This window comes from Melospiza georgiana, chromosome 29 (genome assembly GCF_028018845.1).
Source record: "Melospiza georgiana isolate bMelGeo1 chromosome 29, bMelGeo1.pri, whole genome shotgun sequence".
NCBI classification, from domain to species: Eukaryota; Metazoa; Chordata; class Aves; order Passeriformes; family Passerellidae; genus Melospiza; species Melospiza georgiana.
Genome location: NC_080458.1, coordinates 5560707 through 5585015, shown reverse-complemented (window position 1 = coordinate 5585015; position 24309 = coordinate 5560707). Strand labels below are relative to the sequence as shown.

Here is a 24309-nt window from a genome sequence, read left to right as displayed (position 1 = left end):
GGAGTGTCGGGCCGGACTCAGCCCCACCTCGGAGGGAGAGGTGGGAAAGGGGCTCTGGGATGGGTTGGACCCCCTCAAAGAGCAGAATTTGGGGTTCTGAGCCACGCTGGGGGCCCCCTGAGCCGTTCTGCCAACGCTCCCCATCCGCCCCTGCTTGGATCTCTCCTCTGGTCCTGTGACTCTGACTCAGCCACGCAGGCGCCAGCCAAGCTCTGCTTTTTTTGGGGAATTCTTGCACATCCCTTTTGCTCCAGCGTTCCTCGCCCCAGCAGGGCCCTGCCACCCCCTCCCCACGTCACAGGGGGGGTTTGGGGGGTGCTGCTGGTGACAGCAGAGCTCTGTCTCAGGGGCACAATGTGGCCTTTGGTACCCCAGTGTGCGTTTTTAGGTGGTTTTTATCCCAAACCCCTCTTGCCCCAGGAGCTGGGGGGTCCTGGCTGGAGGAGGAGCCCCCCCAAACCCTGTGCCAGGCCTGGCACGTTGGGAGCCCTGCTTGTGGTTGATTCCTTGGCTTGATTGGGGTTGTTTCCTCCTTGTTTGGGGTTAATTTCTTGTTTTTGGCTGTTTCCGCTTGATTTTCCATCCCTTTGCTCAAGTGTTCCTCGCCCCAGCACGGCCCTGCCACCCCTTCCCCATTCCCAGTGTTCCTGCAGGGTGACCCCCCCATGTCACAGGGGGGTTTGGGGAGCAGGGTGACAGCAGGACTCTGTTTGGGGGCAGAACTTGTCACCCCAGTGCACAGTTTCAGGTGCTTTTTATCCCAAACCCCTCTTGCCCCAGGAGCTGGGGGGTCCTGGCTGGAGGAGGAGCCCCCCCAAACCCTGTGCTAGGCCTGGCACGTTGGGAGCCCTGCTTGTGGTTGATTCCTTGGCTTGATTGAGGTTGTTTCCTCCTTGTTTGGGGTTCATTTCTTGTTTTTGGCTGTTCCCACTCGATTTTACATCCCTTTGCTCAAGTGTTTCTCACCCTGGCATGGCCCTGCCACCCCTTCCCCATGTCACAGGGGGGTTTGGGGAGCAGGGTGACAGCAGGACTCTGTCTCAGGGGCAGAATGTCACCCCAATGTGCATTTTTAGGTGGTTTTCATCCCAAACCCCTCTTGCCCCAGGAGCTGGGGGGGTCCTGGTTGAAGCAGGAGCCCCCCCAAACCCTGTGCCAGCCCTGGCACGTTGTGAGCCCTGCACCAGGCTTGGTTTGGGGTTGGTTCTCATTCCTTGGCTCGGGCTGTCCCCACTTGTTTTTACGAGCTGCCTCTCGCAGCCTCGCCCTTCCTGAGGAGGGTGGGGTCAATGTCCCCATCCCTGTCCCCTTCCCTGTCCCCATCCCTGTCCCCATCCCTGTCCCCAGGGCCACAGAATGAGCTGTCTGAGCTGGCCTGGCTCGCTCAGGGATGGGGATTGGGGTTTGTGCACCCCAAACTCTCTCTGTGTGCTCAGTCCCAGCCCGGCTGTGTGGATGGAGAGCCCCGGGATGGAGGGTGGGGTGGGGGCATTGCAAAATCTCCTGGCTTGGTTCGTGTTTTCCCTGCTGTGTTGGTTAATAATTCAGTGCTGTCTGGCCCTGCTCCACCAGGACTGTCTGGGTCTCACTGACCTTGGGGTCCTGAGGATGGGGGGCTGTTCTGACCCATCCTTGATCCTTTGGGGCTGTCCAGGTCCTGCTGACCTTGGGGTGCTGAGAATGGGGGGCTGTTCTGGATTATCTTTGCTCATCTGGGGCTGCCCAGGTCCTGCTGGCCTTGGGATATTGGGATTTGGGGGTCATTGTGCCCCATTCTTACTCCTCTGGAGTGTCCAGGTCCTGCTGGCCTTGGGGTGCTGAGGATGGGGGATCATTGTGCCCCATCCCTGCTCTTCCAGGGCTCTCTGAGTCCTCCTGATCTTGGGCTCCTGAGGATGGGGAGCTGTTCTGGCCCATTCTTGCTCATCTGGGGCTGTCCAGGTCCTGCTGGCCTTGGGATATTGGAATTTGGGGGTCATTGTGCCCCATTCTAACTCCTCTGGGGTGTCCAGGTCCTGCTGGCCTTGGAGTGCTGGGACTGGGGGGTTGTTGTGCCCCATCTCTGCTCCTCCAGAACTGTCCAGGTCCTGCTGACCTTGAGGTGATGGGACTGAGGGTTCCCCATCCCTGCTCCTCCAGGGCTCTCTGAGTCCTCATGACCTTGGGGTCCTGGAGCTGGGGGGTCGTTGTGCCCCATCCCTTCTGTGCCCCATCCCTGCTCCGCCCTGTCCATTCTCACTGTGGTGCTGCAGTGATGGAGATGCAGGGTCTGGGGGTGCACCAAACCAAAGGACAGCTCTCCAAAACCCCTTTGGATGGATCTCTGGGAGCAGCAGCCCCTGAGCCTGGCCTCTGTCCTGGCAGGCTCAGGAGGGGCTGAGCAGCTGAGCCCTGGCCAGGCAGGAATTCAGGCGCGTTGGGCTGATCGGATTTAACTGGTTTAATTAAACACTCGCTGGCTTTCACTGGTTTAATTAAATGCTCACATGCTGCCTGCCAGGTGCTGCCTCTCACCTGCCCCAGCCCCCAGGGTGTCCCTGCAGCTCTGGATTAGCTCTGCTCCCACCTTGCCCAGCGGGTTCTGCCCTCGGTGCCAACCTGTGCCACCCGTGGGGCTGCTGGAGCCCCTTCCCTGCTGCCCACTCCCTTCTGCAGCAGGCACTGGCAGAGCTTCCCCTGCCCCACTGGGGTTCCTGAGGGATGGATTCACAGGGTTCCTGAGGGATGGATTCCCAATGTTTCTGCAGGGTGAATTCCCAGTATTCCTACAGGGTAAAGTCCCAGTGTTCCTGAGGGATGAATTCCCAGTATTCCTGCAGAGTAAAGTCCCAGTGTTCCTACAGGGTGAATTCCCAGTGTTCCTGAGGGATGAATTCCCAATGTTTCTGCAGGGTGAATTCCCAGTGTTTCTGCAGGGTGAATTCCCAGTATTCCTACAGGGTAAAGTCCCAGTGTTCCTACAGGGTGAATTCCCAGTGTTTCTGAGGGATGAATTCCCAGTGTTTCTGAGGGATGAATTCCCAGGATTTCTGCAGGGATGATTTCCCAATATTCCTGCAGGGATGATTTCCCAATATTCCTGCAGGGATGATTTCCCAATATTCCTGCAGGATGAATTCCCAGTATTCCTGCAGGGTAAAGTCCCAGTGTTCCTACAGGGTGAATTCCCAATGTTTCTGCAGGATGAATTCCCAGTATTCCTACAGGCTAAAGTCCCAGTGTTCCTACAGGGTGAATTCCCAGTGTTTCTGAGGGATGAATTCACAGGATTTCTGCAGGGTGAATTTCTGGGGTTTCTGAGAAATGATTTCCCAATATTCCTGCAGGATGAATTCCCAGTATTCCTACAGGGTAAAGTCCCAGTGTTCCTACAGGGTGAATTCCCAGTGTTTCTGAGGGATGAATTCCCAGGATTTCTGCAGGGTGAATTTCTGGGGTTTCTGCAGGGATGATTTCCCAATATTCCTGCAGGATGAATTCCCAGTATTCCTACAGGGTAAAGTCCCAGTGTTCCTACAGGGTGAATTCCCAGTGTTTCTGAGGGATGAATTCCCAGGATTTCTGCAGGGTGAATTTCTGGGGTTTCTGAGAAATGATTTCCCAATATTCCTGCAGGATGAATTCCCAGTATTCCTACAGGGTAAAGTCCCAGTGTTCCTACAGGGTGAATTCCCAATATTCCTTCAGGATGAATTCACAGTGTTCCTGCAGGATGAATTCCCAAGATTTCAGCAGGAGAAATTCCAGTGTTTCTGAGGGATGACTTCCCCGTGTTGCTGCAGGGAAAATTCCCAATGTTTCTGCAGGAAAAAATCCTAATATTCCTTCAGGGTGAATTCCCAGTGTTCCTGCAGGATGAATTCCTAGGGTTTCTGCAGGGTGAATTCCCATTATTCCTGTGGGACGAATTCCCAGTGCTGCTGCAGGGTGAATTCCTAATATTCCTTCAGGGTGAATTCCCAGTGTTTCTGCTGGGATGATTTCCCAGTATTCCTACAGGATAAATTCCCAATATTTCTGTGGGATGAAATCCCAATATTTCTGTGGGATGAAATCCCAATATTCCTGTGGGATGAATTCCTAGGGTTTCTGCAGGATGCTCTCCTGGTTGTGTGTGATGTTTTTTGGCTTGTCTGGGGGCTGCAGGTCTCCCTGGGGAGCAGAGGATGGGCTGCCATGGGTGCCCTGTGGGTGCTCTGGGTGCCCTGTGGGTTCCGTGGGTGCTCTGGGTGCCCTGGGTGCCCTGTGAGTGTTGTGGGTGCCCTGTGGCTCCACGCAGGGTGACCAGGGCAGATCCTTGCTGTGGGTGCAGCTCCCAGTGCATTCATGGCTCCCATGGGTTCATTCCTTGGCTGTGCTGGTGGTTGTGACCCTGGGGGTGCTGTGGGTGCCCTGTGGGTGCCCTGTGGGTGCCCTGTGGGTGCCATGGGTTCCGTGTTTGCTGTCGGTGCCCTGTGGGTGCCCTGAATGTGCTGTGGGTGCCCTGTGTGTGCCGTGGGTGCTGTGTTTGCTCTGGGTGCCCTGTGGGTGCCCTGTGGGTGCCATGGGTTCTGTGTTTGCTCTGGGTGCCCTGTGGGTGCCCTGTGGGTGCCATGAGAGCCCTGTCACTCCATGCAGGGCAGATCCTTTCTAGGGGTGCAGATCCCAATGCATTCATGGCTCCCATGGTTTCATTCCTCGGCCGTGCTGGTGTTTGTGACCCTGGGGGGCTCCTGGCTCTGTGCCTCCCTTCCTCACTCCCCCTTTCCCTCCCTGTCCTGGCCCAGATGTGGAGCAGATGGCCATCGACTGGCTCACGGGCAACTTCTACTTCGTGGACGACATCGACGACCGGATCTTTGTGTGCAACAAGAACGGGGACACCTGTGTCACCCTGCTGGACCTGGAGCTCTACAACCCCAAGGGGATCGCGCTGGACCCGGCCATGGGGTGAGTCCTGGCAGTTCACCACCCTTGGGGACAACTGGGGACCCTCTGGGATTGGGGGGGGATTTCCTGTGCTTTGTTGAGTCCTCCCTGCAGGGACATTTGCCACCCAGCCTGGCCTGGCAGCAGCTGAATCCTGTGGGACACCCCTGGCCCAGCTCAGGATAAGCTTCTGCTTCCAGCTTTGCTCCAGATTGTAGGAGCTGGAGTGGTTTTTAGGACCTGGAGTGGTTTTTAGGAGCTCAGACCTGTGGGACACACCTGGCCCAGCTCAGGATAAGCTTCTGTTTCCAGCTTTGCTCCAGATTTTGGGACTTGAAGTGGTTTTTGGGACCTGGAGTGGTTTTTAGGAGCTCAGACCTGTGGGACGCACCTAGCCCAGCTCAGGATAAGCTTCTGCTTCTAGCTTTGCTCCAGATTTTGGGACCTGGAGAGGTTTTTGGGACCTGGAGAGGTTTTTGGGACCTGGAGTGGTTTTTGGGACCTGGAGTGGTTTTTAGGACCTGAAGTGGTTTTTAGGAGCTCAGACCTGTGGGACACACCTGGCCCAGCTCAGGATAAGCTTCTGCTTCCAGCTTTGCTCCAGATTTTGGGACTTAGAGTGATTTTTGGGACCTGGAGTGGTTTTTACGACCTGGAGTGGTTTGTAGGAGCTCAGACCTGTGGGACACACCTGGCCCAGCTCAGGATAAGCTTCTGCTTCCAGCTTTGCTCCAGATTGTAGGAGCTGGAGTGGTTTTTGGGAGCTGGAGTGGTTTTTAGGAGCTCAGTCCTGTGGGACACACCTGGCCCAGCTCAGGATAAGCTTCTGCTTCCAGCTTTGCTCCAGATTTTGGGACTTGGAGTGGTTTTTGGGACCTGGAGTGGTTTTTAGGGCCTGGAGTGGTTTTTAGGAGCTCAGACCTGTGGGACACACCTGGCCCAGCTCAGGAGAAGCTGCTGTTTCCAGCTTTGCTCCAGATTTTGGGACTTGGAGTGGTTTTTGGGACCTGGAATGGCTTTTAGGAGCTGGAGTGACTCCATGAACAGCAAGAACAGCTCCCTTGTGTCTGTGTGTCCATCCAAGGCGTGGGCACTGCTTTGCCCCAGCTTTTGGGAGCTGAAGTTTTGGGATTGGAGATTTTTGGGAGCTGGAGTGGTTTTTAGGAGCTCAGTCCTGTGGGACACACCTGGCCCAGCTCAGGATCAGCTGCTGCTTCCAGCCGGTGCCACACAATGTGGGCACAGCTTTGCTCCAGATTTTGGGAGCTGGAGTGGTTTTTGGGACCTGGAATGGTTTTTGGGTCCTCCCTGCAGGGACATTTCCCACTCAGCCTGGCCTGGGCACAGCTTTGCCCCAGATTTTGGGGAGCTGGAGTGGTTTTAGGAGCTGGAGTGGTTTTAGGAGCTGGAGTGGTTTTAGGAGCTGGAGTGGTTTTGGGGACCTGGAGTGGCTCTGTGCACAGCCAGAGCAGCTCCCTTGTGTCTGTGTCTCTGTCCAAGACGTGGGCACAGCTTTGCTGCAGATTTTGGGACCTGGAGTGGTTTTCAGGAGCTGGAACGGCTCCATACACACCCAAAGCAGCTCCCTGGTGTCTGTGTGTCCAGCCCCTGCCTCCTGCACAGCCCTGAGGATGAGGATGCCAAGATGCTGAATCATGGGGGCAGCTCAGGGCACCCCTGGCGGCTGCCAGCCCCTGGGAGCTGCTGTGGCAGAAAAACCACTCAAGAGGAAAATTCCCCTCCTTGCCAGCTGATGGGCACTTCCCTCCTGGCTCAGGGTGGAAAGAGCTGGTGTTATTGAGCAGAAAATCAGGAGTATTTCATATAAACAAACAAATTTCACAGAGAATCCTGGAGGGAGCTCCAGGGCTGGTGCAGACAAGCTCCAGAGGTGACTGAGTTGAGTTCCTTAGGCTTAACACAACCCCAAATGTGCCTGTGGACCTCTTCCAGTGACACCAACACATCTGGAGCCCCTGGGAGCTCAGTGCCAGCCCCGTGGGCATGTGTCAGAACCCAGAAAATTCCTTTGGATGCCCTGGAGGGCTCCAGCCCGAGCTCAGAGACCTTGGCACAGAGCCCAAGACCCCTGTGCCCTTGGAAAAAATAATTCCCAACCTTTATGTGAAGGATTACAAGTCAAGGAAGTTTAAGCAGAATATAAGTTAATCATGGGGTGAAAAATCGATTTTTGGGTTTTTAGAATGGAGGTTCAGGAGGCAAGATGGTAGAGTCTAAGTGTGTCCAGTCTTTGTCCTTCTTCTTCTTCTTGGCCTCCATCTCCTGCTGTGATGCTGGCACTTTGGGATTGGTTTGGAGTAGAAGCAAACTGTCTGACATAGGTGATAGGTATTGGAAAGTAATTGTAAATATTGTACACACAGTTTTTAGAATAAAAAACTAACAGCACCCCAAGGGCTGGAAACAATTCCAGCTTTGTGTGAGGAGTTACAAGCCACAAGAGTTTGAGTAGAATGATAGTGAATTAATCACAGGGTGAAAATGTAGAATTTTGGGATTTAGAATGGGGGTTCAGGAGGCAAGATGGAGGAATGTGGGCATGTCCTGTCCTTCTCCTTCTTCTTCTTGGCCTCCATCTTCTGCTGTGATGGTGGCACTTTTGGTTTGGTTTAGAGACAGACTGTCTAACATCTGATAGGTATTGGGAAGTTATTGTAAATAATGTAATGTAGTTTTTAGTATAAAAAGATAACACCAGTGTGCCTCAACCCAACCTGCTGGACAGATCTTGGCAGGTCAGAGAAAGAATTTTATAGATAAGAAACAATAAACAACCTTGAGAACAAGAACGGAACAGTTCCGACTCCTTCTTCAACTAAGAAAAGTGAGTTTCTAACGCATCTCAAAGTCACTCTGATCAGTAGAGATCCCAAGAGGATCTTCTGCTGTGATGGTGACACTTTTAGATTGGTTTAGAGACAAACTGTCTAACATAGGTGATTGGTATTGGGAAGTTATTGTAAATATTGTACACGTAGATTTTAGTATAAAAAGATGACACCAGTGTGCCTCAACCCAACCTGCTGGACAGGGCTTGGCAGGTCAGAGAAAGAATTTTATAGATAAGAAACAAGAATAGAAGAGTTCTGACTCCTTCTTCACCTAAGAAAAGAGAGTTTTTAACACACCTCAAAGTCACTCTGAGCAGCAGAGATCCCAAGAGGCATCCACACATCCAAATCCTGCCCCTCCCAAAGCTCACCCTGGCTCTGAGTTTGTCTCTTGTCTCACAGCAAGGTGTTCTTCATCGACTACGGGCAGATCCCCAAGGTGGAACGAGAGTAGAAGCTTAGTGTCTAACATAGGTGATAGGTACTCAGAAGTTAATGTAAATAATGTACACATAGTTTTTAGTATAAAAAGATAACACCCAACCTGCTGGACAGAGCTCGATGGGTCAGAGAAAGAATTTTATAGATAAGAAACCATAAACAAGCTTGAGAACAAGAATAGAAGAGTCCTGACTTCTTCTTCAACCGCTGGGCTAAGAAATGAGATTTTCTAATGCATCTTGGGGTCACTCTGACCACAGAGACTCGGAGAGGCATCCACACATCCAAATCCTGCCCCTCCCAAAGCTCACCGTGGCTCTGAGTTTGTCTCTTGTCTCACAGCAAGGTGTTCTTCACTGACTACGGGCAGATCCCCAAGGTGGAGCGCTGCGACATGGACGGGCAGAACCGCACCAAGCTGGTGGACAGCAAGATCGTCTTCCCCCACGGCATCACCCTGGACCTGGTGAACCGCCTGGTCTACTGGGCTGATGCCTACCTGGACTACATCGAGGTGGTGGATTACGAGGGCAAGAACAGGCACACCATCATCCAGGGCATCCTGGTGAGCGGGGTTGGGGGAGAGGGAGCCAAGCTTGGGTGCTGCTGGTCTGCTGTTGGGACCTTAGAGGTCCAGCAAGGAAAGTGCTGAGCACTGAGCGTGGTCCTGCCAAGGATGATCTTGATGGGCAAGACCACACTGATGGTCAGTGATGGACAAGAGCTATTGGTTGGGATGGACATCGTTGATGGTCAATGATGGACGAGAGCTGTTGGATGGGATGACCATCACTGAGGGCCAGTGATGCACAAAAGCCATGAGGTGGGATGGGCATCACTGATGGTCAGTGATGGGCAAGAGCTATTGGGTGGGATGACCATCACTGATGGCCAGTGATGGATGAGAGCCATCAGATATGATGACCATCACTGATGGACAGGAGCCCTCAGATGGGATGTCCATTACTGATGGCCAGTGATGGATGAGAGCCATCGGGTAGGATGGACATCACTGATGGTCAGTGGTGGAGAAGAGCTCAGATGGTCAGTGGTGGACAAGAGCTATCAGATGGAGTGGGCATCGCTGATAGCCAGTGATGGATGAGAGCCATCAGGTGGGATGGCCATTACTGATGGTCAGTGGTGGAGAAGAGCTATTGGGTTGGATGGACATCACTGATGGCCAGTGATGGACAGGAGCCCTCAGATGGGATGTCCATTACTGATGGCCATTGATGAATAAGAGCCATCGGGTAGGATGGACATCACTGATGGTCAGTGGTGGAGAAGAGCTATCAGATGGAGTGGGCATTGCTGATGGCCAGTGATGGATGAGAGCCATCAGGTGGGATGGCCATTACTGATGGTCAGTGGTGGAGAAGAGCTATTGGGTTGGATGGACATCACTGATGGCCAGTGATGGACAGGAGCCCTCAGATGGGATGTCCATTACTGATGGCCATTGATGAATGAGAGCCATCGGGTAGGATGGACATCACTGATGGCCAGTAATGGACAAGAACCATCAGGTGGAATTGAGGGTTTTGTGTGTCCTGGAGCCTGGCTCTCACAACTCCTAAATCCCTTGTGGCTCTCACAACTCCTAAATCACCTGTGGCTCTCACAACTCTTCAGTCCATTGTGGCTCTCACAACTCCTAAATCCCTTATGGACTCACCTGGTACCTTCCAGATCGAGCACCTGTACGGCCTGACTGTCTTTGAGAACTACCTGTACGCCACCAGCTCCTAAATCCCCTGTGTCTCTCACAACTCCTAAATCCCCTGTGGCTCTCACAACTCCTGAATCCCTTGTGGCTTTCACAGCTCCTGAATCCCTTGTGACTCTCACAACTTCTGAATCACTTGTGTCTCTCTCACGACTCCTATATCCCTTGTGGCTCTCGCAACTCCTAAATCCCTTGTTTACTCACCTGATACCTTCCAGATCGAGCACCTGTACGGCCTGACTGTCTTTGAGAACTACCTGTACGCCACCAACTCGGACAACGCCAACGCGCAGCAGAAAACCAGCGTGATCCGCGTCAACCGCTTCAACAGCACCGAGTACCAGGTGGTGACACGGGTGGACAAGGGTGGAGCCCTGCACATCTACCACCAGCGGCGCCAGCCCACAGGTGGGACCCTCACTTTGGAGCAGCAGCTCCCTGGTTGCTCTGCCAGGGGTTTGGGTGGGGTTTTAGGAGGAATTTCATTCATGGGAAGGGTGGTCGGGGATTGGGAGCTGCTGTTTCTGGTGGTGTGCAAGGATTGGGTGGATGCGGTTGGGTTGATAAGGTGGGGATTGGTCACAGGTTGGATTCAGTGGTATTGGAGGTCTTTTCTGACCTCAGGGATTTTGGGATTCCTGCTCCCCAGAGCCCTGGAGGGTGCTGAACATCCTGGGGTGCCCCTTTTTTCCTGCTAGCACTGTGAGAGGTGCTCCACATGGTTGATGGATCATGGAGATTACAGAGATGTGGGAGCAAATGTGGCATCTTAAAATATTGGTGCTCCCTCACCACCGTCTCTGGTGGTGTGCAAGGATTGAGTGGATGTGGTTGGGTCGATAAGGTGAGGGTTGGACTCCATGATATTGGAGGTCTTTTCTGACCTCAAGGATTTCGGGATTCCTGCTCTCCAGAACATCCTAGGGTGCCCCCTTTTCCTGCTAGCTCTGTGTCTCTTCCCGTGAGAGCTGCTCCATGTGGTTAATGGACCATGGAGAGTACAGAGATGTGGGAGCAAATGTGGCATCTTAAAATATTGATGCTCCCTCACCGCCGTCTCTGGTGGTGTGCAAGGATTGAGTGGATGTGGAACTCAGTGCTCTGGTTGGGTTGATAAGGTGGGGATTGGTCACAGGTTGGATTCAGTGATATTGGAGGTCTTTTCTGACCTCAGGGATTTTGGGATTCCTGCTCCCCAGAACATCCTGGGGTGCCCCTTTTTTCCTGCTAGCACTGTGAGAGCTGCTCCACATGGTTGATGGATCATGGAGAGTACAAAGATGTGGTATGGGAGCAAATGTGGCATTTTAAAATATTAATGGCCCCTCTTACTCTCTGTCCCCACTGCCAGCACGTTCACCCTGGTTCTCCCAAGCACTGAGGGAATTCCAGGGAGCTGAAAGGCTCCAGTGCTTCACCAACCCCTCCCTGCATCCATCCATCCCTGCCTGTTCCACCCCCAGCACCTTCCTGCAGTTAATCAATTTACTCCTTATAAATCCTCTTAGTGTCTGCAGCCTGCTCGGCTTTTTCCAGAATATAAAATTAATCAGGAGATTTCTGAGCAGGGTTAGGAGCGTGATTAAGGGGCTCTGTGGCTGTCCCCACTCCCAGGGCTTGTCCCACTGGTGCAGCAGGATGGGGCAATGTGTCCACGTGGCTGTGGTGCTGTGCTGGGACATGCTGGCTTCTCCTCAGGGATTCTTCCCATGGGAAAGTCCTTTCCCATCTCTGTGCTGTGCTCAGCCTTTCCCTGACTGCCTGAGAGCTCCTGGGAGGAATGAACCCCCTTAGAGCCCATGAGAGCATCCCCATGTCCCTGTGGTTGCAGCCCTGTGCTCCTTGTCCCCCTTGTGCTCCCTGTCCCCGCTGTGTCCCTGTCCCCTCTGTGTCTGTGTCCCCCACTGTGATAATCTACAAAATCAGAGGGTTTTGAGAAAGCTGCAATAGGCAGGCCTCAGAAACAGCAGAACTGTGATTAGAGCTAAGCAGCAGCCATGAGATAATTCAGCAGAAAAATTATTTAAAAAGTAGAAAAGCAAAGACAAATAGAACAACGGTCTGTGTATTAATGCTTGTTTAGAATAACTCCCTAAGCTACAGAAAAGTTTATCTAGCAAGATATTAGGAAGTTTGAAGCTTAATAATGGAGCTCTGTGTGTTGTGTTTTAAGGCTCACAAGCAGGTATTGTATTGGAAATAAGCAGCATTGTTTTAACCAAAGGTACCTGTTCTTATAGTGGCTGGATAGAACTGCTGTCAATGTGCTTTTGCTTTGTGTGATTGGTCAAAAAACTTATAAAGTGAGTTGTAACATTAAATTCTGGGTCTGCTGCCTGAGATGTGAGCTGGTGACATCTTCCCATTGTCATAACCGTGTAATGAGAGCGATGCTGGAAAATAAAACAGCTCGAGGCACGTTCCACAGCAGCCCCGTCCCGTTTGTGATTTGTACAGAGACCCCTGGCCAGCGATACCCCACATGCTCCCTGTCCCCTCTGTGTCCCTGTCCCCCCAGTGTCCCTGTCCCCCCCATGCTCCCTGTCCCCTCTGTGTCTCTGTCCCCCCCGTGTCTCTGTCACCCACATGCTCCCTGTCCCCTCTGTGTCCCTGTCCCCCCTGTGTCTCTCTCCCCCATGTGCTCCCTGTCCCCTCTGTGTCTCTGTCCCCTCTGTGTCTCTGTCCCCTCTGTGTCTCTGTCCCCCACATGCTCCCTGTCCCCCCTGTGTCTCTGTCCCCCAGGTGCTCCCTGTCCCCTCAGTGTCCCCAGCAGCTGCAGCCCCTCTCTGTGTTGCAGTGAGGAGCCATGCCTGCGAGCCAGATCAGTTTGGGAAGCCAGGAGGCTGCTCTGACATCTGCCTGCTGGGGAACAGCCACAAGAGCCGGACCTGCCGCTGCCGCTCCGGGTTCAGCCTGGGCAGCGACGGGAAATCCTGCAAAAGTGAGTGCTGGCTTTCCTGGGGGGATCTTTGGGGTGAGGGGCTGGAGAGAAAGGCTCTGCACGCCCTGCTGTGACCCCACAGCAGCCCCAGTGCCACCTGCCACCCCCATGGCACTGCTGTCTCTCCGCAGAGCCCGAGCACGAGCTGTTCCTGGTGTACGGGAAGGGACGTCCTGGCATCATCCGTGGCATGGACATGGGTGCCAAGGTGCCCGATGAGCACATGATCCCCATCGAGAACCTGATGAACCCCAGGGCTCTGGACTTCCATGCTGAGACTGGCTTCATCTACTTTGCTGACACCACCAGTTATCTCATAGGGCGCCAGAAGATCGATGGCACGGAGAGGGAGACAATCCTGAAGGATGGTGGGTGGCCTTGCAGGAAGGATAATGCAATTATTATCATAATAATAATTTAATAGTAATAATAATAATAATAGTAATAGTAATTTTATATACATATATGTAAAATATAAATGATAATAATTTATAGTAATTATAAATAATATATAGTAATTAAAAATAAAATAAAATAAAATAAAGACATTTTAGTAATTTACATTAAGTTATTATATATATTTATATATAATAATAATTTAATAGTAATAAAAATAGTAATAGTAATTTATATGTATAAATGTATATATAATATAAATGATAATAATTTATAGTAATTATAAATAATATATAGTAATAACAATAACAATAAAAAATAAAAATAAAATAAATAAATTATAATAATATATATACATTATATATATTTTATATAATAATAATAATTTAGTAGTAATAATAATAGTAATACTATTAGTAGTAGTAATAATAATATAATATCATATAGAATATATATCATATAGTATATATATCATATATAATCATATTATCATATAACATTGTCATAATAATATAATAATTTAATAGTAGTAATAATGATAATAATTGTATAATCATATAGAATATATATAATACATATAATCATATTATCACATATTAACATAATAATGATACCATTATATGATAATATGATTATATATATTATATAATATTATCATAATAATAATCACCTGTCTGAGATACAAAGAGCTTAATGCTCAGAATATTCAAACATCTTTTAGCTCAGGATGATCCCACTTGACATGTCTACAGTCCAAATTTTCAGTATATGTAGCATTTCATAAAATTTTAGCCGACTTTCCATAAAATTTTAGCAGATTTTCCATAAAATTTTAGCAGATTTTCCATAAAATTTTCTCTGTTCAAAGAGCAGCTCTAGCAAACTTTCTCATCGGGCTGGGTGTCCATCATCCCCCTCAGTTTGGGTCAGGATTGGGCACTTTTGGGGCTGTTCCTTCCACTTTTCACCTCCTGCCTGGTGACAAACCCATTCAATTTTCCCCCTAAAAGGCATCCACAATGTGGAGGGCATCGCTGTGGACTGGATGGGGAACAACCTGTACTGGACAGATGATGGCCCCAAGAAGACCATCAGTGTGGCACGGCTGGAGAAGGCTGCCCAGACGAGGAAGACTCTGATTGAGGGGAAGATGACGCACCCCCGTGCCATCGTGGTGGACCCCCTGAATGGGTGAGGGTGCCTGGGTGGGCTGGGCTGTCTGGTGGGGCCACAGGCACGTGGTTGGGTCTTGTCACGAGCTGTGGTGGCCAGGTCAAGTCTCAGTTTGATGTCCATGGCAGGTGGATGTACTGGACAGACTGGGAGGAGGATCCCAAGGACAGCAAGAGGGGCAAGATCGAGAGGGCTTGGATGGATGGATCCAACAGGAACATCTTCATCACCTCCAAGACTGTCCTGTGGCCCAACGGGCTGAGCCTGGACATCCCAGCCAAGATCCTCTACTGGGTGGATGCGTTCTACGACCGCATTGAGATGGTTTATCTCAATGGCACCGATAGGAAGGTGAGTGGGGTCTGGGACAGTGATCACCCACAGCACTGGGGAGCTGAGCTGTGACCTCCCTGCTCTCTCCTTCCATCACCCTGTCCCTGTCCCATCACCCTGTCCCTGTCCCTATTCCCGTCCCTGTCCTTGTCCCTGTCCCTGAGTGCCCATCCCATGTAAAAGATCCTCTCTGCTCTCTCTTTCCATCACCCTATGCCTGTCCCTGATCATCCTGTCCCTGTCCAATCACCCTGTCCCTGTCCCTGTCCCTGATCACCCTGTCCTTGTCCCTGTCCATGAGTGCCCATCCCATCCAACAGATCCTCTCTGCTCTCCCCTTCCATCGCCTGTCCCTGTCCCTGATCACCCTGTCCCTATCCCTGTCCCTGATCACCCTGTCCAATCACCCTGTCCCATCCCATCCAACAGATCCTCTCTGCTCTCCCCTTCCGTCACCTGTCCCTGTCCCTGATCACCCTGTCCCTGTCCCTGTCCCTGATCAGCCTGTCCCTGTTGCTGTCCCTGAGTACCCATCCTCTCTGACAGAGCCTCTCTGCTCTCCCATCACCCTACCCCCGTCCCTATCCCTGATCACCCACCCCACCTAACATCCCCTCTCCTCCTCCCGGCACGCACAGATCGTGTACGAGGGCCCGGAGCTGAACCACGCCTTCGGGCTGTGCCACTACAGCAATTTTCTGTTCTGGACCGAGTACCGCAGCGGCAGCATCTACCGCCTGGAGCAGGCCTCCAAGGCCGTGAGCCTGCTGCGCAACGAGCGCCCGCCCATCTTCGAGATCCGCATGTACGACGCCCAGCAGCAGCAAGGTGAGAGCCCACCAGGGGCTGGGGGAGAGGCTGAGCTTCCTAAGCAGCCCCCCCACCTCTTTTTGTTGCCTTTTAGCCGTCCCCATGCTCCTTGTTTTTCTTTCCTGTTGTTCATGCCCTGCCCTTCCAGCCTTCCCTCTTTTTTCTACCGTAATTCCATCAGGCTCTGTGTCCCCGTGGCCTCACCTGGCATTTCCAGCTGCCTTCCAGCTGTGACTGCTGTTGAGGGTTTTGGGGGCAAGTCTGAGCTTCCCCCCAACTCTTTTTGTTGCCTTTTAGCTGTCCCCATGCTCCTTGTTTTTCTTTCCTCTTCATTCCCTGCCCTTCCATCTTTTTCCCACCCTGATTCCATCAGACTCTGTGTCCCCATGGCCTCACCTGGTGTTTCTAGCTGCCTTCCAGCTGTGGCTGCTGTTGAGGGTTTTGGGGGCGAGTCTGAGCTTCCCCCACCTCTTTTTGTTGTTTTTTGGCTGTCCCCATGCCTGTCCCCCAGGCTCTGTGTCACTTGAGGGGTCCCTGTGGCCTCACCTGGTGTTTCCAGCTGCCTTCCAGCTGTGACTGTCCCCAGGGGCTGGGGGCTCCCAGCACCCCCATGAGTCTGCAGGGCACCCTGGGCATTGAGGTACCATCTCCTCACCCTTTCCCTCCACAGTGGGCTCCAACAAATGCCGTGTCAACAACGGCGGCTGCAGCAGCCTGTGCCTGGCCACCCCGCGGGGCCGTCAGTGCGCCTGTGCCGAGGACCAGATCCTGGGGTCGGACTCTGTCACCTGCCAGGGTAGGCTGAGACCCATTTGGGGGCTCTCCCCAGGGGATGCTGCACTTGATCACTCGGTTCAAATCCTGCCTGTGCTTTCCTGTTGGCAGCCAATCCATCCTACATCCCCCCGCCGCAGTGCCAGCCCGGGGAGTTCGCCTGCAAGAACAACCGCTGCATCCAGGAGCGCTGGAAATGTGATGGGGACAACGACTGCCTGGACAACAGTGACGAGGCCCCCGAGCTCTGCCGTGGGTGATCCCTCCTGGGCGGTGGGATTTGGGCTCCTCCAGATGTGGAGGAAGTGGTTGGGGTAGGGCTGGGTAGCCAGGAATCCTCTGTGCCCTCTCCAACTCCTTTGGGGCAGTGGTGACCCTGTCCCTGTGCCATCCATGCCCTCCTTTGGGGCAGTGCTGACCCTGTCCCTGTCCTTGTCCCTGTCCCTGTGCCATCCATGCCCTCCTTTGGGGCAGTGCTGACCCCTGTCCCTGACCCTGTCCCTGTCCCTGTGCCATCCATGCCCTCCTTTGGGGCAGTGCTGACCCTGTCCCTGTGCCTGTCCCTGTGCCATCCATGCCCTCCTTGAGGGCAGCACAGGAGAGTTGGTTGAGATTCTGATGCCAAGTTTGAGCCTCCAGCCCTTTTCTATCCCAGTTTTCTCTTTGTTGGAGGGATGGGGTGGGATGAGGATGGTCCTGAGTGTTGTTTCCCCCCACAGACCAGCACACCTGCCCCTCGGACCGCTTCAAGTGCAAGAACAACCGCTGCATCCCCAACCGCTGGCTCTGCGACGGGGACAACGACTGTGGCAACAACGAGGATGAGTCCAACTCCACCTGCTCAGGTGAGGACCCTGCTTTGCCCTCAGGGAGCCTCAGGAGAGCCCGTGCTGAGCCACAACCTGAGGTTTTGCAGTCTCACACCTTGGTTTTGCACCTGGGAGCCCAAGGGGTTGTTCCCCACCTTCCCCTGATAAAAGAAGGTACAATGAACCATTAACACTCCATCTGTCCCTCCTGGCCAGCCCGGACCTGCTCTCCCAACCAGTTCTCCTGCGCCAGTGGCCGCTGCATCCCCATCTCCTGGACCTGTGACCTGGATGATGACTGTGGGGACCGCTCCGACGAGTCTGCCTCGTGTGGTGAGCTGGGACTGGGAGCTGGCTTGGTTTGGAAAGACGGGAGTCTGCTAAGGAAGGCAGGAGCCTCCCCTGAAATGGAGAATGTAAAACTCCCTCTCCTCCAAATTGCTATAAATTTGAAATTAAGGGGCTCTCAGGCAAAAGATATGGGAGCAGGAAATAACAGTTTGTCTTGGTTTGGAAAGACAGGTGTCTGCTAAGGAAGGCAGGAGCCTCCCTTGAAATGGAGAATGTAAACCCTCCCCACCCCTGCAATAGCAATAAATATATTTATAGCAATAATACATAAAAATATATTTATTGTTATAAATTTTAAATTAAGGGGCTCTCAGGCAAAAAATATGGGAGCGGGAAATAACAGTTCTTTAATAGGGGAGAAAAAAAATAAAAGGATAAAATAAACAATGCAGTACACTAAAACAACACTGACAGAGTCAGAACTCAACCTGGCACCCTGTGGGTCGGGGTGTTGGCAGCAGTCCCATTGGAATTGTGGCTGCAGCCCTCCTGCAGTGTCAGGGGTGGTTCTACTGGAGCAGGGATCTGTAGAGAAGGATTTATTCTTCCTCTGAAGATCCAGTGGAAGAAGAGGCAGCTGCTGCTCCTCTGGGGAATCCAGTGGAGAAGTGCTGGTGTCTCAAAAACCTCTAGATTGTGTCCAGGAAGGAATGTTTGAAATCTCAGATTGTATCCAGGCAGGAATGTTTGAAATCTCAGATTGTATCCAGGTAGGAATGTTTGAAATCTCAGATTGTATCCAGGCAGGAATGTTTGAAATCTCAGACTGTGTCCGGGTAGGAATGTTTGAAATCTCAGATTGTGTCCAGGTAGGAATGTTTGGAATCTCAGATTGTATCCAGGTAGGAATGTTTGAAATCCCAGATTGTATCCAGGTAGGAATGTTTGAAATCCCAGATTGTATCCGGGTAGGAATGTTTGGCTCCTCTCTCTGGGCTCACATCTCCCAATGGGATGCTGCAGTTCTTATCAGCCATGCAGTGACATTCAATAGCTGTTATCAGCAGATGTCTCCCCAGAGGGAGGAGTGATTGTGAGCACTCAAAGAGAGAGATAAGGCAAACTTGACAAGAGATAATCTGCCCTACAGATGGTAATAGAAAACATCTTGCGTTGTAATCTGGACCAGGAGCCCTGGGGGTGCTCCCGGGGCTGTGAGGAGGGTTGGGGTGCCCTGATGTGTGTTGGGGTGTGCTGATGGTGCCTCTCCCTCCCCTGCAGCCTACCCGACCTGCTTCCCCCTGACACAGTTCACCTGCAACAACGGGCGCTGCATCAACATCAACTGGCGCTGTGACAACGGTGAGGACGCGGCCCCGGGGTGTCCCCAAAGGGATGGCGAGACCTGAGCAGGGGGTGCAGCCTGGCAGGGACCCCATTTGGGCAATTTGGGCCAATTCTCAGCATGTGCTGAAGGCAGACCCCAAGGGGAGTGGGCATGAGCCAAAACTGAGCCCATCCTGCAGCCCCCAGCCCTGTATTTCCCTTGGCTGTGCTGGAATAACCTGGCAGGGATCGTTCCAGACCTTGGCATCATTTGCAAGGTTTCCAAAACCTTGTCCTGGTGTTGGAACAAAGTGTGACATGGCTGAGTCAGGTCCTGTAGCCTCAGGGAAAGCAGGAGAGCTCTTCCAGCCAGCTCCCATCTGCCCTTGGATGTTTCCAGATCCTGACCTGGGACAGGGGGTTTGCCCCAAGGTTGATTTCCTTTCCCAGCCCCATGGCTGTGGTGGGGCAGCAGGAACAACCTGGCAATGGTTGTTCCAGACCTTGGCATCCTTTGCAAGGTTTCCAAAACCCTGCCCTGGTGCTGGAACAAAGTGTGGCATGGCCAGAGCTGCTGGTGGGGCTGAGCCAGGTGATGCAGCCCCAGGGAAAGCAGGAGAGCTCTCCCAGAGCTCTCCCAGCCAGCTCCCATCTGCCCTTGGATGTTTCCAGAGCCAGACCTGGGACAGAGGGTTTGCCCCAAGGTTGATTTTCCTTTCCCACAAGTTTATATCAATTTTTGAGCCTCTGTGCCTCGTTGGGAATAATTAACATCTTCAGAGGAGGGCGAGACACTGGTGCCTGGCTGAGAAGAGCTGGGGGTGCTGACTCTCCCTGGATTCTTCCTGGGCTCCTTAGCAGCTGAGGAATGGTCCCTTCGTCTGGAATCCCCTACTTTGGCAGCCAGGCTGTGCCATGGAGCCCACCAGGTGCCCAGGGCAGGAGCTGCAGCACCATGAGGGTACCCCAACCCTGGCTGAGCAGAGCTGGGGGTGCAGGACTGTCCCTGGAGTCTTCCTGGGCTCCTTTGGAGCTGAGAGATGGTCCCTTCTCCTGGAATGCCCCATTTTGGCAGCCAGGCTTTGCCATGGAACCCCTCGTGCTGCTCTGAGCCTCACCAGGTACCCAGGGCAGGAGCTGCAGCGCCACGAGGGTACCCCAACCCTGGCTGCCCCCCACTCCCCGAGCACCCTCTGCTGCTTCTGGTCTCGCCTCCCAGGCTCTGTGTGTCCCTGTCCGTGTGCCAGTGTCTCTGTGCCACCCTCTGTGTTTGTCACCTGTGCCGTGTTGTGTTTGTCACCGTGCCCACGCTCCTGTCTGGTGGTTCTGTGTTTCAGAAAAAGATTGTGGGGATGGCTCTGACGAAAAGAACTGTCCAAAGCCTACCGGTTAGTGCATAGATCAACATGCACCAGAACCTCCCACCTGAGCCCCCCTGAGCCCCCAGACCTGTCCCTCCGGGGGGCTATGAGCCCTGGGGGTGCTGGACACTGGCAATGCCCCCCTGACCTCTCTGGGAATGCCCCCTGTGCCTCTGGCAATGCCCTTGATGCCTCTGGTGATGCCCTCCTCCTCCTCAGAAATGCCCCTTGTGCGTCAGGCGATGCCCCTGGTGCCTCTGGTGGTGGCCCTGGTGCCTCTGGTGGTGGCCCTGGTGCCTCTGGCAATGTCCCCCTTCTCTCCAGCAATGCTCCTGTGCCTCTGACAGTGCCTCTGGTACCTCTGGTGATGTCCCCCAGCTCTCCAGCAATGTCCCCTATGCAGGAGCTGAGCTGATGGAGAGGCCACGTGGCAGCTGGCAGTGCCGTTGTCCCCATCAGTGCCACTGTCCCCATCAATACCATCATCCCCATTAGTGCCACTGTGCCCACAGTGTCGCTGTCCCCATCAGTGCCATCATCCTCATCAGTGCCATCATCCTCATCAGTGCCATTGTCCCCATCAGTGCCATTGTCCCCATCAGTGCCATTGTCCCTATTAGTGCCATTGTCCCTATTAGTGCCATCATCCCCAGTACCATTGTCTCCACAGTGCCATCGTCCCCATCAGTGCCATTGTCCCCATCAGTGCCATTGTCCCCATCAGTGCCATTATCCCCATCAGTGCCATCGTCCCTATTAGTGCCATCATCCCCATCAATGCCATCATCCCCATCAGTGCCATTGTCCCCATCAGTACCAATATCCCCATCAGTGCCATTGTCCCTATCAATGTCATTGTCCCCATCAGTGCCATCATCCCCATCAGTGCCAACATCTCCATCAGTGCCAACATCTCCATCAGTGCCAACATCCTCATCGGTGCCAACATCCCCATCAGTGCCACCATCCCCATCAATGCCATCATCCCCATCAGTGCTGCTGTCCCCATCAATGCCAATATCTCCATCAGTGCCAATATCCCCATCAGTGCTGCTGTCCCTATCAGTGCCACCATCCCCATCAGTGCCACCATCCTCGTGCCCATCCTGAGGCACCAGGAGGCAAATCCCCTTGCCCAGTCTCAGGTGGGGCACCCACAGTGGATCCCTGTGGTGGTGCCCAGCCCATGCCCCCTGTGCCAGGCAGGCAGAGGGGCTGCATTGCCAGTGTCCAGCTACCCTCAGACCACCCCCCCCTCAAACAGCAGGCCTGGGGGTCTCCTCCAGACAATCCAACCCCCATAATTGGCTGTCCCAGCACCCCCAAAGGAGCTCCCATCCCCAGAGTGGAGCCCAGTCCCCATCCAGGTTCATGGCTGATCTATGCAGTTTCTGTGTTTCATTTCCTCTGTGTGCTGCTGGTGCTGTGGGGTGGGAGGGCTGGGGGGTCTCCAGCCCATGGTGGGGGTCCCACCACCAGCACTGATGAGGGGCTGCAGTCACCCCACGTCCCCTCTGTGGCGTGGCCTGTCCTGTCCCCTGTTGTTCCGAGGGGTCTTTGCTGTCCTCCCTCCTTCCATCCCCGTCCTGGCCGGGCTCCTGCTGACCCCCTGGCCCCCCCAATTCCCTCTGCAGACAACGACTGTGGGGACAACAGTGACGAGGCTGGCTGCAGCCACTCCTGCTCCAGCAACCAGTTCAAATGCAACAGCGGCCGCTGCATCCCCGTGCACTGGACCTGTGATGGGGACAACGACTGTGGGGACTACAGTGACGAGACCCACGCCAACTGCACCAACCAGGGTGAGCCCCAGCACGTGGGAGAGACCCCCAAGCACAGCCATTGCCAAAATGCAGGGAATTCTGCAGCTTTCTGTGGCCACACTCAGTGCCCAGATCCCCCTCCTGCCCACAATGCAGGGAATTCTGCAGCCTTCTCTGTGCCCAGATGCCCCTCCTGCTTCTAGGCTGGGAATGCAGGGAATTGTGCAGCTTTCTGTGCCCACCCTCAGCGCTCAGATCCCCCTCCTGCCCAAAATTCAGGGAATTCTGCAGCTTTCTGTGGCCATACTCAGTGCCCAGATCCCCATCCTGACACTCTGGGTTCCTCCAGCTGTTTCCCTGCTGTTTGAGTGCCTGGTCCTCATCCAGTCCTGGATCTCCAGAACCCCATTCTGACACTCTGGGTGCATCCAGCTGTTTCCCTACTGTCTGAGTGCCTGGTCCCCATTCACTCCTGGAGCCCCAGATCCCACTCCTGTGCTTGTGGGTGCTTCCAGCTGTTTTCCTGCTGGTTGGGTGCCTGGTCCTTGCCCAGTCCGGGAGCCCCAGATCCCCATCCTGTGCTTCCAGCTGTTTCCCTGCTGTCTGAGTGCCTGGTCCCCATTCACTCCTGAATCCCCAGAACCCCCCTCCTAACATTCTGGGTGCCTCCAGTTATTTCCCTGCTGGCTGAGTGCCTGGTCCCCATCCACTCCTGGAGCCCCAGATCCCCGTCCTGACACTCTGGGTGCATCCAGCTGTTTCCCTGCTGGCTGAGTGGTCCTGCTGCTGGTCCCCACGCAGTCCTGGAGCCCCCCAGCTCCGTGGGGACCTGGCAGTGAGCAGTGGCCTCCCCACAGCCACACGGCCACCCGGGGGCTGCCACACGGACGAGTTCCAGTGCCGGCTGGACGGGCTGTGCATCCCCATGCGGTGGCGCTGTGACGGTGACACGGACTGCATGGACTCCAGCGACGAGAAGAACTGCGAGGGGGTCACGCACGTCTGCGACCCCAACGTCAAATTCGGCTGCAAGGATTCAGGTGAGAGCAGGGGGGCAAGGGGATCCCAGCTGGGGGTGGTGGGATAATGCAGAAACACAAGCAGCCAACCTGTGAGTCGTGATCCTGATGGGTGGTGTCATCTTCAGATCCTTTCTGCTCTTCTCTGAGGAATGGGACACACTTTGGTGGGCTGGGGACAAAGGAGGAGGGACACCAGTTCAGGGGATGACCTTCTGAGCCCCCAGGCCCTCCCTGGCCTGTCCTATCCAACTTTTGGGGAGCCCTGAGCTACTCAAACACCCTCATGTCCCTCCCTGGTCTGTCTAACCTGTCTGTCCGTCCATCTGTCCGTCCCTGGGCTCACTGACCTGTCTGTCCCTGGGCTGACCAATCTGTCCATCCATCCCTGGGCTGATTGGCCTGTCTGCCTGTCCCTGGACTGACCAGTCTGTCTGTCCATCTGTCTCTCCCTGGACTGACTGACCTGTCTGTCTGTCTCTGGGCTCACTGACCTTTCTGTTTATTTGTCCTGGACTGACTAACCACTCTGTCTGTCTGTCTATCTGTCTATCCCAGAACTGACTGACCAATGTGTCTGTCTGTCCTTGGACTGACTGACCTGTCTGTCCATCCCTGGGCTGACCGACCTGTCTGTGTGTCCCTCCCTGGGCTCACTGACCTGTCTGTCTGTCTGCCTGTTCCTTCCTGGACTGACCAATCTGTCCATCCATCCCTGGGCTGACTGACCTGTCTGCCTGTCCCTGGACTGACCAATCTGTCTGTCCATCCCTGGGCTGACTGACCTGCTTGTCTGCCTGGAATAACTGGTTCTGCTCTGTCCCCTCCCCACCGTGTCCCTTTCAAGCCCGGTGCATCAGCAAGGCCTGGGTCTGTGATGGTGACAGTGACTGTGAGGACAACTCAGACGAGGAGAACTGCGAGTCCCTGGTGTGCAAGCCCCCCTCCCACACCTGTGCCAACAACACCTCCATCTGCCTGCCCCCCGAGAAGCTCTGCGACGGCTCCGACGACTGCGGCGACGGCTCCGACGAGGGCGAGCTCTGCGGTGAGCGCAGGGCCAGGCGTGGGGACACTTGGTGACCCGAGAGTGGCACCAGGAGGTGACAACCGTGTCCTGTCCCCACAGATCAGTGCTCCCTCAACAACGGAGGCTGCAGCCACAACTGCACGGTGGCACCTGGAGAGGGGATCGTGTGCTCCTGTCCCCTGGGCATGGAGCTGGGTGCTGACAACAAGACCTGCCAGATCCAGAGCTACTGTGCCAAGCACCTCAAGTGCAGCCAGAAGTGTGAGCAGGACAAGTACAATGTCAAGTGTTCCTGCTACGAGGGGTGGATGCTGGAGCCCGATGGAGAGAGCTGCAGAAGCCTGGGCAAGTTC

At 53.8% G+C, this 24309-nt stretch overlaps 1 protein-coding gene across 1 annotated transcript in view; it reads left to right on the top strand.

Moving 5' to 3' along the window:
• The window catches only part of LRP1 (LDL receptor related protein 1), a 129138-nt gene that overhangs the window by 51459 nt on the left and 53370 nt on the right, over window positions 1-24309 (top strand). The window contains exons 7-23 of the mRNA XM_058042204.1: window positions 4767-4929; window positions 8544-8766; window positions 10149-10338; window positions 12728-12871; window positions 13003-13239; window positions 14278-14458; window positions 14569-14791; window positions 15412-15601; window positions 16254-16379; window positions 16469-16609; window positions 17077-17202; window positions 17383-17499; window positions 18739-18819; window positions 21779-21946; window positions 22765-22947; window positions 23774-23974; window positions 24056-24301. Of these exons, the coding sequence (XP_057898187.1) occupies window positions 4767-4929; window positions 8544-8766; window positions 10149-10338; window positions 12728-12871; window positions 13003-13239; window positions 14278-14458; window positions 14569-14791; window positions 15412-15601; window positions 16254-16379; window positions 16469-16609; window positions 17077-17202; window positions 17383-17499; window positions 18739-18819; window positions 21779-21946; window positions 22765-22947; window positions 23774-23974; window positions 24056-24301 (2940 nt within the window). The remainder of the gene's footprint in view (window positions 1-4766; window positions 4930-8543; window positions 8767-10148; window positions 10339-12727; window positions 12872-13002; window positions 13240-14277; window positions 14459-14568; window positions 14792-15411; window positions 15602-16253; window positions 16380-16468; window positions 16610-17076; window positions 17203-17382; window positions 17500-18738; window positions 18820-21778; window positions 21947-22764; window positions 22948-23773; window positions 23975-24055; window positions 24302-24309) is intronic.